Consider the following 12212-nt stretch of genomic DNA (forward strand, 5'->3'; position numbering starts at 1 on the left):
TCTTCTATCTTGAGGTCCGGTTCATGCAGGCAGCTGATGAAGTGGTGAAACTATCCCTGGACTGTACCACTCAGTGACATTTTGATGCATGTGTGGGGAACTCAAGTCTTGACAGCTCATAGGCCTTAAAACAGCATGTTTTGTTGTACCTGTACACTTCCATTGTCTCCCGAGACAGAAGCCAACAACACTTTGACTTCTATCCGTCACAAACGGCTAGTTCAGCGCCAAGCTGGTTATTTTGTGCAGTGATGATAAAAATCTTTTGCATTCCAGCAGAGGGCCCATGGCTTGGTGCGTGGCGAAGGTCCCAGGTTCAGTGCCCGATCTGTTCGAAACCTTGGAGCTGTTGCCAGTTAGGTGAGACTAAAGGCCAGGTAGTTCATTAGTCTGACTTATACAAGTCAATGTCGTCTTTTCACTGCAGCTCTCTTGTGAGTCATTCATAGATTCTGCATTTCTCTGGCTGAAAGCACCAAGATCTCTGGATGTGGAGATGTCTGGGTGCTAGGCTGGCTGGCCCCTCCAGCTTTCTTCAGCAACAAAGCAGAAGAGCTTATTTATTGCATTTATATCCCACCTTTTTCTTCAAGGAGTACATAGTTCACCCTCCTCCTCCTCCGTTACTCCCTACGACAGCCCTGTGAGGTAGGTTAAGTGGCTGCAGCTGGCCCAAGGTGTCACCCAGTGTGCTTCATGACTGAGGGGGGGATTTGAACCCTGATCTCCCAGGTCCTAGTCCATTGGTAGGCAAACTAAGGCCTGGGGGCCGGATCCAGCCCAATCACCACTGAAATGCAGCCCACAAATGGTCCGGGAATCAGTGTGTTTTTACATGAGTAGAATGTGTGCTTTTATTTAAAATGCACCTCTGGGTTATTTGTGGGGCATAGGAATTCGTTCATTTTTTTCCCTTCAAAATATAGTCCAGTCCCCCACAAGGTCTGAGGGACAATGGACCAGCCCCCTGCTGAAAAAGTTTGCTGACCACTATCCTAGTCCAACACTAACCATGACACCACACTGCCTTCCAGGAGTCCTCCTGCAATGGGGCAGCTATTTAAATCAAGTAGGGAAATATGGGGAAAGCAAAATGTCACTTAGAGAAGGAGTCTGAAATATTTCCCTTGCTTTATTGTGGACTGTTTTGTTTGATGATTTATTGTCTTGTAAGCCACACTGAGATTTTTCTCCCCCTTTATAATGCAGTATAGAAATGAAATGAAAAAAATAAAAATAAAACCCTAGACATTCTGTTGTGGCAGCCATAACTCAGCTTTAAGGTGCTATTTGGCAATTAGCTTATATATCTCGGATTCTAACAGTGACTGGGTCAGACCTTGGGCCCACCTGATTCAGTAATATCTACAGGGATGAGCAGTGGCTCTTTGGGATTTCTCCCAGCTTTCCAGGGCTTTTCTTTTGTACACCCAAGATCCAAGTGGATTTTGCTCGCAGGAATGGGGATAAACAAGAACCTACCATTTTCTATGGTGGGACGGTTATACAGTCCAGCACTTCTAACTCCCGACACCTCCCTCCTCTGTCTTCTGCCAGTTGACGCTTCTCAACATGCGCTGACTTCTCACCCTTCAGCTTCTTGGGGGAAAGCCCATAAACCCATTACCAATGTGAATTTAACACTCATTTTGGTAATGTTTTTTTTTTCTTCTTCTTTTTCGAGTCAACCCTTTTCCTGTCCCTATCGGAGCCACAATGGGCCCAGGGTGTCTGGCTATTAACCAGAAGGTTTCTGCTTTGAGCCAACCTAGGGTTTCTGCATTGCTTGGGGTCCCTTCCAACTCTATAATTCTATAACCTCCTTAGGTCTTTTCCTTGTTTTCTAGGTACTGCAACAAAACAGCTCAGTCTGTAGAGCATGAGAATCTTAAATCTCAGGGTCATCGGTTTGAGCCCCATGGGCAAAAGATTCCTGCATTGCAGGGGGTTGGACTAGATGACCCTCGGGGTCCCTTCCAATTCTATGATTCTATACAGTGGTACCTCGGTTTAAGTACACAATTGGTTCCGGAAGTCTGTACTTAACCTGAAGCGTACTTAACCTGAAGTGAACTTTCCCACTGAAAGTAATGGAAAGTGGATTAATCCATTCCAGACGGGTCTGCGGAGTACTTAAACTGAAAGTACTCAAACCGAAGCGTACTTAAACTGAGGTATGACTGTAATCCTATGCTTTAGATGAGCAGCAAGCCTTGCTTACTGCTACCTACCGTGTTTCCCCTTTTTTAAGACACCGTCTTATAACTTTTTTTCCTCAAAAAAACACAGGGTGGCTTACTTTCGGTGGGGTGTCTTATTTTTTTTATTGCCGGTATGGTATTTATGGCTCAGGGCGCCGCTGGGCTCTCTTGAGTGCTCGGTGCTGCAGCAGCCACTGGTTCCGGGTGGCGGGGCGGCAGGCGTCCTTGACCAGGCCAGGCGGAGGCCGCTGGCTCAGGCGCTCCGCCCGCTGCTGCAGGGTGCTCCAAGCTCCTTGGCTGGGCCAGGCAAGGAAGAAGCAGTGAGCCCAGCGGTGGCGGCAAGCACGGAAGCAGTAGGGACGGCAGTGGATGAGAAGGCGGAGCACGGGGATGCAGCCAGCAAGGCGGGAGCACGATCAGCTGTTAAGCGACGCTCTTGGAGCGCCGCTTCACAGCTGATTGCGCTCCTGCAGTGCCGGCCGCATGGAGTGACTCTGTGAGTGGAGGTGCCTGTGGGGGTTGGTTTCCGCGGCGCAGAAGTATGGCTTATTTTCGGGGTATGTCTTATATTTCTCAAATCCTTAAAAACCCTGCCATGGCTTACTTTATGACTATGTATTAAAAAAGGGGAAACAGGGTATAGAACAGTGGGCACCCTAGAATTACAGCATCGTAGAGCTGGAAGGGACCCCAAGGGTCATCTAGTCCTAGGGTTGCCAGACTCAATAGAAGACAGGACTTCTGTGCCTTTAATTCCCCTGCTCTCTTTCGAGTCTGGAAACCTTAAAGAGAAACCAGCAGACCCTTTGTTTAATTTCCAAGCAAAGGGTCTGCTGGTTTCTCTTTAAGGTTTCCAGACTGAAAAAAGAGCAGGGCAATTAAAGGCACAGAAGTCCTGTCCTCTGTTGAGTCTGGCAACCCTAGGGGACTAAATGACCCTTGGGGTCCCTTCCAGCTCTATCTAGTCCAGCCCCCTGCAATGCAGGTATCTCAAGGAAATCATCCCTGACTGTCGGCCATCCAACCTCCGCTTAAAAACCTCCTGGGAAGGGGAAGAGCCCATCACCTCCCGAGGGAGACCGTCCCACTGTCCAACTGCACTCGCCGCCGGAAGGTTCTCCCTGATGTCCTCAGTTAAACAACGGAACTCGCTGCTGGTGGAGGCAGCGATGGCCACCAACCAAAGTCGCCGGGCAGAGTTCTGTTGCGGGCCGAAGACGGCTGTGCGGCGTGATGCAGGCATGCACCAGCGGCGTGCCCACTGCGGGGAGGGTCTCTCCCGCACAGGCTGGGAGTGGAGCTCTAACCACCACCTGCAGCTTCTGCACGAGCCGCAGCCCCTTGTCGCGCGCGCGCCCGCCCGCCCAGCCTTCCCCGGCGGCGCGTGCTGTGTGCGTGTGCGCGCGCGAGCGTGTTGTGCAAGCGGCAGGCTGGCCGTTGCCCCTGGTTACCGCCCGGGCCTCAGCGTTCCATTCGCGCGCCGCCCGCCCCCGCCCGCTCCTGCAGCTGCCAAAGGAGCCTCTGCGCCGTCGGAGGGCGTGCTGCTGGCGGTGGCACGGCGGAGAGGGCTCGCCCCGGCTCTTGGAGGGCGGCAGCAGGTGAGTAACTCCGGGACCTCCAGGGCTAGCTGCGTGTGCTTTTCGAGAAGGAGGTGCGGGCACCCATCTCCGAGGAGCCGGAGCAAAGGTATTTTGGGGGGTGGGGGTGGAGGGGTCCTTCGACGCGCAGGAGTGCCAGCTTGGCCCCGCGACCGTGGGTGCCCGGGGCTGTTGGTGCCATGCAGGGTGCATGGCCCCCTGGCACCGACATCTGTAGGTGCCCGGCCCCTTCATGGGGAATTTTGTGGGTGCTCGGGCACCCAGGGCGCCAGGGAGTCGGCACTTAGGTTCGACAGTATGCCAATCCTCCCGCCTGTGCCACTGCCACCCCAGAGGAAAGGTGAGGGAGGAGGGGGAGCGGTGGCTGTGCCTCGCAGCCGCCTCCCTTCCTCGCACGTCGGAGACGCTGCCAGGAGAGTCTCCTGCCATCTCTGCCCAGGATCGGGCGCAAGGGGGCTGGATCGCCCCTTGGATGTGCTGCCCAAAGAGTCAAGGGGCAGGGGCCGGCTGAGGCCACCACATCGGGCAGCAGCCACTACAGGGCCAGCAGATCCTGGCATAGATAATAGAATGGTAGACTTGGAATGGGTCCCAGGGGTCATCTAGCTCAACCCCCTGCAATGCAGGAATCTTCTGCCCAACATGGGGCTCGAAGATTAAGAGTGTCCCTCTCTACTGACTGAGCTATCTTCGCAGTTGCTTCCTTCCATCTTTGTTCCTCCTTCCTTCCCTCACTCCTTTTGCCCTGGTGAGGAGAGAGGGGGCTGTTTTTTGTGGTTCCCCTCAGGTGCCAAAATGTCTTGGGCTGGCCCTGGGTCCAGGGGCAGGTGAATGGAAGGTGCAATGGTACAGGGACAAACAGGGAACCGCAGGCACTGCCAGCTCCTTAGGGAGGCCGGGTGAAAAAGAGGACTGGTCATGTACAACCTGTAAGATTTGTGTAGTTCTTGTTTGGATCAAGCCTAATAGGACAATTCCAGAGGATGCTGCAGGACTATTCAGATAGCCCAGCTGGTAGAGCATAAGACTCAGAATCTCAGGGTTATGGTTTCGAGCCCCACGTTGCGCAAAATATTCTTGCATTACGGGGCTGGACTAGATGGATTATAATTATAATTTTTATAATCTTGCTACAGGTGCTTTTTTTTTAAGCCAGCAAAGTGCCATACTTTTAAAATTTGGGTGAAAAATGGTGCTGATTCTGTTTACCATTGAATACCCCTAGAAAAAAAAGCACTTCTTGTTGTTGTTGTTTAGTCGTTTAGTCGTGTCCGACTCTTTGTGACCCCATGGACCAGAGCACGCCAGGCACTCCTGTCTTGCACTGCCTCCCGCAGTTTGGTCAAACTCATGTTCGTAGCTTCGAGAACACTGTCCAACCATCTCGTCCTCTGTCGTCCCCTTCTCCTTGTGCCCTCCATCTTTCCCAACATCAGGGTCTTTTCCAAGGATTCTTCTCTTCTCATGAGGTGGCCAAACTATTGGAGCCTCAGCTTCAGGATCTGTCTTTCCAGTGAGCACTCAGGGCTGATTTCCTTCAGAATGGATAGGTTTGATCTTCTTGCAGTCCATCAATTCTTTGGCGATCAGCCTTCTTTATGGTCCAGCTCTCACTTCCATACATCACTACTGGGAAAACCATAGCTTTAACTATACGGACAAAAAAAAAGCACAGCCGATTACTAAATTTTATGCACTGTGTTTAAGCTACTTTGGAAAGCAGCTTATATAAATATTTTTTATTTTATTTTATGAAGGATTTGCCGATCAGCTGCTGCAAGGTGATAGTGTATTTGTGCTGTCTCGTAGTGTTGTTGGAAAGCAGGGGAAAAGATTGGAGATGCACCCCTGCTCTTGTTGGGTTAAAGATTTTTTCCATACATACCTGCTGCATTGCTGTTTTAATAGTAAGTATGAACCGTGTGTTTCAAGTTGTCTGCGGAAATTGTTTTTATTCTGCTGTTTTGTACCTTTATAAGTTATTGTTGACAGTTTTAATTGTAGGCTGCCATTCATATGTTTTGTCTTGAAAAGGGAAGGGTATAAGTGCCTAAATAAATATAAAAAATGGCGACAGGGATCAGATTTGAAATACTAATTGGCTTCAAGATGTTCAGCTCGGGCCAAGAGTGAACAGGCTAGGGAACTTGGAATGGCAACGGTTCCCTTCCTTTTCTGTGTACTCTTTTGACAATGTGTTTTGCTTGAAATAATATAAAACCAAGTGTTCCCAAACTGTGGTCTGTAAGCTTCATTCATGTGGTCCATGGCATGTCCATTGTATTAAATAATCATTGTATTCCCCGCCTCTCCTTTTATATTTTGTTTTATAACAGTTCAAATTGTTGTCTCAATTGCTAAGTCATTGAAAAGGGATATTGGACAGGTAGCAAATGGAACGCATTTTCTGTCACAGGCTCCAAAATTGTAGGGGTGCCAACATCCGCTGCACGCTTGTGACCCATATATGCGTCCCTGAGCTCCTTTGAGAGGAAGGGTGAGATGTAAAGTTAACAATTAATGCCTTAAAAGTAAAAAAAATAATAATTTAGAAACAGGCAGTTAGCTTGCTAAGGCAGCCATTCACATTGCAAGTCAGACATGTTTACAAGGGTGACAAATTTAAGTTGGTCTCAGCTAGCCAACCAGCTAGGGACCCAGGTGGCGCTGTGGGTTAAACCACAGAGTCTAGGGCTTGCTGATCAGAAGGTCGGCTGTTCGAATCCCTGCAACAGGGTGAGCTCCCGTTGCTCGGTCCCAGCTCCTGCCCACCTAGCAGTTCGAAAGCACATCAAAGTGCAAGTAGATAAATAGGGACCACTCTGGCGGGAAGGTAAACGGCGTTTCCATGTGCTGCTCTGGTTCGCCAGAAGCAGCTTTGTCATGCTGGCCACATGACCCGGAAGCTGTCTGCGGACAAACGCCAGCTCCATCGGCCTATAGAGCAAGATGAGCGTCGCAACCCCAGAGTCGGACACGACTGGACCTGATGGTCAGGGGCCCCTTTACCAACCTTTAGCCAACCTTTGTGTCTCGGAACCAGCAAGGGCTTGGCTTTCTCGCCCCCTGCAAAATGGAGGCAAAGAAAGTGGATCCTCTTCCCGAAGGAAGTTGGGGTGGGTGTGATCACGAAGGGGAAAGAAAGGGACCGTGAGATGATGCTTGTTCGATCTCCTCTCCAGCATATCACAGAAACCTAGCATCTTTTAAAAGAGGCAAATCTCTTCCTTCTTGTGTTGGCATTGACTTTTTGAAAAAGCGTTCCTGAAACTGGAAAAGTGATAAAACACCTACGATAAATGAGTGGCAGGTCCAAATGATAGAATATCTGCAGTTGGCTACGATGACAGAGAGAGTAAGAGGATATCCAAAACAGAAAGTACAGAAAGAATGGAAACTCTTTAAAGAATACCTGGAAAACTATTGTAATAATAAATACCTCCTGGCAGAACTAGAATGATTCTTGTAAAATAAGAAATATAATGTTTTAGTTATTTGATAAAAACAAAGAAATGCAATATACGGTAGTAATTTGGAACTGTGTGTGAAAGAACAATAGAAATAATAATACAATGAGTCTAATCGGAAGTTAAATGTATTTTTTTATTCTTTTCTTTTTTATTTCTTTTTTCCTTTTCTTTTTCTTCCTTTTCTTCTCTTCTCACTTTTTCTTTTCTTTTTTTCTTTCTCTCCCTCCTTTTTCTCTTCCTCTCTCCTCTTTGGTTTCTCTTCTTTCTTATCTGCTAAGAAAGAGACAAAGTTAAATATGAAAAGTTGACTAATTCGTAGCGATGTTTTGTAGTTTGTTAACAGATGGCCAACGGTAGCGAATAGCAAATTGATATGTTAGTTATTGTTGATTTATTGTTATTGTCGAATCTTAAATTAAATTTATTAATAAAGAAAAAAAGAAAAAGCGTTCCTCCTGCGATGGAGGCGTACCGGAGGCTATCCCAGTTGGTTGCCTGAATTAAATTTCTGCTTACCGGAGACAACTTTTGGACTGTGTTTTTCAAACATCCTGTTGTTGTGTGCAAGGCAAGCTGCCCTCATTTAAAAAAGCATAACGAGTGGCTTCGTTGTGCGCATGGTGACGCTGATTTCTCTCTCATAGCCAAGCGATTCATCATCTGCTTGAATCCAAATGGAAAAGTATGAGATCCTTGGGCTGGTGGGAGAAGGAAGCTATGGAATGGTGATGAAATGCCGGAACAAGGAGAACGGCAGAGTCGTTGCGGTCAAGAAGTTTTTGGAAAGCGAGGATGACAAAATGGTTAAAAAAATCGCCATGAGAGAAATCAAGCTTCTCAAGGTGAGCTTACCCTGGGGATCTTCAGGGATGCGTAGCTCTTTTCTTTAATCAGTATAAGTTACCTGGCTTTGAATACTCATAGTCAAAGTCAGGTTCGCACAGAACAATTGCCAATATCTAACTGCATTAGATAACAGTAATGTGCTTTTTTAAAAAAAGAAATAACTTCCGCAGGAGGTTATTTTTTTTAATGTTTTTTATTTTTAAGAAATAACTTCCATAGGAGGTATTTTTGAAAGGGACTTGACAAGCCGGCGCAAAGTTGTTCTGGGAGCGCATTTTATCTGCATTCATTCTGCAGCTCAGCTCTGATTTTATACATTTAGGCAACTTTGCGGGTGGGTGCTGCTGGTTTCTGTAACTCCACATGGTAAGATTTTATTCGATACAGCAGCGTTTCTCAACCGCTGTTCCGCGGCACACTAGTGTGCCGCGAGACGCTGGCTGGTGTGCGGCGACGTGCGGCGACGAGAAGAGCGATTTGCATTGTCACGTGCCTGGCGGCCGCCAATAATCAGCACTGACCCGCCGGAAAGCAATATTTCTCCTCCTCTTTCCCACAGCTCAGTGCAAACGAGCCTGGTGGCCGCCAATACACAGCACTAACCCGCCGGAAAGCAATATTTGGCAAGTGTTTCTTACAGTCATAATTATAATATAGGGCGGCACAGAGTTATTTTTTTAAAGTTTTTAATGGTGGTGTGCCTCGTGATTTTTTTCGCGGAACAAGTGTGCCGTGGCCCAAAAAAGGTTGAGAAACACTGCGATACAGCTTCCCACATGGTCTGGGCAATTGTAGCGCGAATATTGGGCACTACACGGATTCTAATCTGTGCTTGAAAGATTGGGAACAGGATTATGTGTTCCCTTTTCCTAACACCTCCACTCTCCAGAACAACCCCCGCCCCCTGCTCACCTTAACCATGGTTAATTGGTCCTTCTAACCAAAATCTTAACCAGACTTTGAAACTGACTGCTGTGGTTAAGATGGAAGTTGGTTAGCATTCCCTTCCATTTGTACCAGATCTGGTGCAATGCTTTGCTGCAGCAGCACTACCCAGAACTAAGCCATGGTTTGGCTTAGGGTTACATGAAAACCTGGGCTCATGGTTTGTCTCACTCCCAGCAAGCCACAAGTTGTAACCAAGGTCTGTTCTTGGCTTACAGCTTGTGGGTTGTCTGGGGGAGACAAACCGTCATAAGCTTTGGCTTGCATGCTCTTGAGTACCCACACATTTGCTTCTTCATGTTAAGCCATAGTATTGCTTAGCATTAAATTCAAAGAAGCCAATATGTTCTAAACGTTGTTAGGCCAAGGGGCATAGCTGCCTAGTATCCCGTTTTCGCCGGGAAACCCCCCTTTTTTCCTACCGTTTCCTGGCGGTCTCCCGTACCAGTTATTATCCCGTTATTCCCCCTTAAATCCGCTTCTGCCGGCGGCCATTTTTCTGGTGGCGCTTTGCCCTTCTATGGGCACCAGAAAATGGTGGAGCCGGCGCCGGAAGTCGCTTTTACCTGTATCCTGTCATGCATAGATTAGAGGCGACTTCTGGTGCTGGCGCCGCCATTTTCTGGTGCCCATAGAAGGGCAAAGCGCCACTGGAAGTTGCGTCTACGCAACTTCCAGTGTCGCGCAGCTGCCGATCCCGGATTTTTTTGTCCAGGACTTGGCAGGTATGCCAAGCGGGCTTCCCTCCCCAAATTCCCTTATACAAGTTAGCAACCAGAACCAGGGCAGTTCTTCACCTTCAACCTCTTCTGTCAATTACATTTAGCTGTATGTATTAAAGGTTGCAATTCTAGTACTGCGGAATGAACTGGTATTTGAGAGCTGTTGTCAAGATTCCTGAAGCAATGTGCATGTCAAGCATTTTGAGTAATTTTTTTTAAAAAAGCATTGTGTGAAAACAAAAGCTGCAATTCTTTGTCATGTTTATTTGGGCTTGTCAACCAGAAGGTCGGCGGTTCGAATCCCCGCGACGGGGTGGGCTCCCATTGCTCTGTCCCAGCTCCTGCCAACCTAGCAGTTCAAAAGCACGTCAAAGTGCAAGTAGATAAATAGGTGGGACGATAAACAGCATTTCCATGCGCTGCTCTGGTTTCGGTGTTCTGTTGCCTCAGAAGCGGCTAAGTCCTGCTGGCCACATGACCTGGAAAAACTGTCTGCGTACAAACACCAGCTGCCTCGGCCTGTAAAGCGAGATGTGCGCCGCAACCCCAGAGTTCTCTGCGACTGGACTTAACTGTCAGGGGCCCTTTACCTTTACTTTTTAAGCCCCATTGAACGCAGAGGGACTTGCCTCCAAGTAAACACGCACAGGATCAGGCTGCAAATATTATTCTCTGTTCCCTTAGCATTGTATGTATTCAAGAGGCAATTACGGTGAGTGTTTTCAGACACTCTGTCTGCTATTGGATGCATGCTGTAGTTCTGTGACGCATTTGCTGTCTCCTGATAGCAATTAAGGCATGAGAACTTGGTGAACCTGCTGGAAGTCTGTAAGAAGAAGAAACGATGGTACCTGGTGTTTGAATTCGTGGACCACACAGTCCTTGATGATCTCGAGATGTTTCCAAATGGCCTGGATTACAATAGAGTTCGGAAATACTTATTTCAGATTATAAAGGCGATAGGATTTTGCCATGGTCATAATGTAAGTAAGCTATTACGTCCGCTTAGTTATTTGGGTTGCTGTGCTGTTTGTTCTTGGTCAAACACATCCGATTTATCGATTCAAGGATTGGAGCTTTAAGTTTCAAACGTGTGCCACAGTAGTAAGAATTAGTTCAAATTACCCAAGTTAACAGTTGGAATTATCATTGCGACAAATCTAATTTTGAGCGTTAGCTGGGTAGAATGTTTGCTAGATGTGCCAAATTTGTCTACTCAAAAATACCTTTGCTTTTGAATTTCTGACAATTTCGGACACAGCTGTGGTGTAATTTCAGGGTTTTCACTACAGTCTAGACCAGGCATAGGCATACCAGGCCTGCCAGGTGTTTTGGGACTACAACTCCCATCATCCCTGACCACTGGTCCTGTTAGCTAGGGGTGATGGGAGTTGTAGTCCCAAAACCTCTGGAGGGCCGAGTTTGCCCATGCCTGGTCTAGACTGATGACCTTGGAATAGAACAAACTGAGGTTCTTAAACATCTTGCCATCTTTATTGTCAAATTGTTTGGCCTCGTAATTTAAGACGCAGTATGACTTATTGCACAATATGGATTCCTCCGGAAAATAGGCATAGATGATAGTATATGAATGTTTTTGCATGTAGCTTTTATGCTCATGTAAGGTAACAGTTTTCATGGTCTCCTCTTCTTGAACATTCAAAAAATCTGCTTCTAGGTTCAGGAACGCAGTGTTTTAAAAACATTCTGCATAATCGGGAAGCCTGAGAAACAATATTTCTAATTATGTGGACAGACCTTTTAGTGCAGGGAGTTCTACTTCATTCCATACATGTTAATGGATAAAAAGGATTTGCTTCAGCTTTTTTGCCTTGTTGTAGCAAATTTATATTATGATTTTATTAGTGTGCTTCAATTTGCATTAATATATTTAAAGCATGGTGTGTGATGTGATAAAGATGGAGTTTTTATGCCAGTAATTGCAAATCCTCACTTGATGTTTCAGTCATCAAATTATGAATGGTTTCCATGTGGACTAGCCGGCCACATTGGCGCTTAAGTGCAAAGAACCTGGCCTAATCTAAACACACACATGGTTTGTTTGTTTTTAAGATCATACACCGAGATATTAAACCTGAGAATATATTGGTCTCCTATTCTGGAATTATCAAACTCTGCGATTTTGGATTTGCTCGAACCCTGGCAGCCCCTGGCGAAGCTTACACAGATTACGTGGCAACGCGATGGTATCGTGCTCCCGAGCTGCTGGTTGGAGATATCAAATATGGCAAGTAAGGAATCGTAGAGTATGGTATTGGGTTTCCCCTACATTTTCAGGAATAGATCATTATTATTATTAATGACAACAGAAATATTGCTGTTCTATCTCTGAGGGTGATAAATTGCAGCCAAAGCAAGGTTTGGTTCACTGTGGGGAGGCTGCTTTTGTAATTATTATTATTATTATTA

General features: G+C 47.0%; 1 protein-coding gene across 3 annotated transcripts in view; it reads left to right on the forward strand.

The window, feature by feature from the left end:
* Positions 1–3699: 3699 nt before the first annotated feature.
* Positions 3700–12212, forward strand: part of CDKL2 (cyclin dependent kinase like 2) — a 29260-nt gene continuing 20747 nt past the window's right edge. For 2 of the 3 annotated variants that reach the window (XM_035137157.2, XM_060282262.1), the window contains exons 1-5: positions 3817–3887; positions 5557–5706; positions 7914–8111; positions 10571–10765; positions 11856–12034. In XM_035137157.2, the coding sequence (XP_034993048.2) occupies positions 7944–8111; positions 10571–10765; positions 11856–12034 (542 nt within the window). In that variant the 5' untranslated portion in view covers positions 3817–3887; positions 5557–5706; positions 7914–7943. The other variant, XM_035137156.2, reaches the window with a different exon arrangement.

This window comes from Zootoca vivipara, chromosome 13, assembly GCF_963506605.1.
Source record: "Zootoca vivipara chromosome 13, rZooViv1.1, whole genome shotgun sequence".
Taxonomy (NCBI): Eukaryota; Metazoa; Chordata; class Lepidosauria; order Squamata; family Lacertidae; genus Zootoca; species Zootoca vivipara.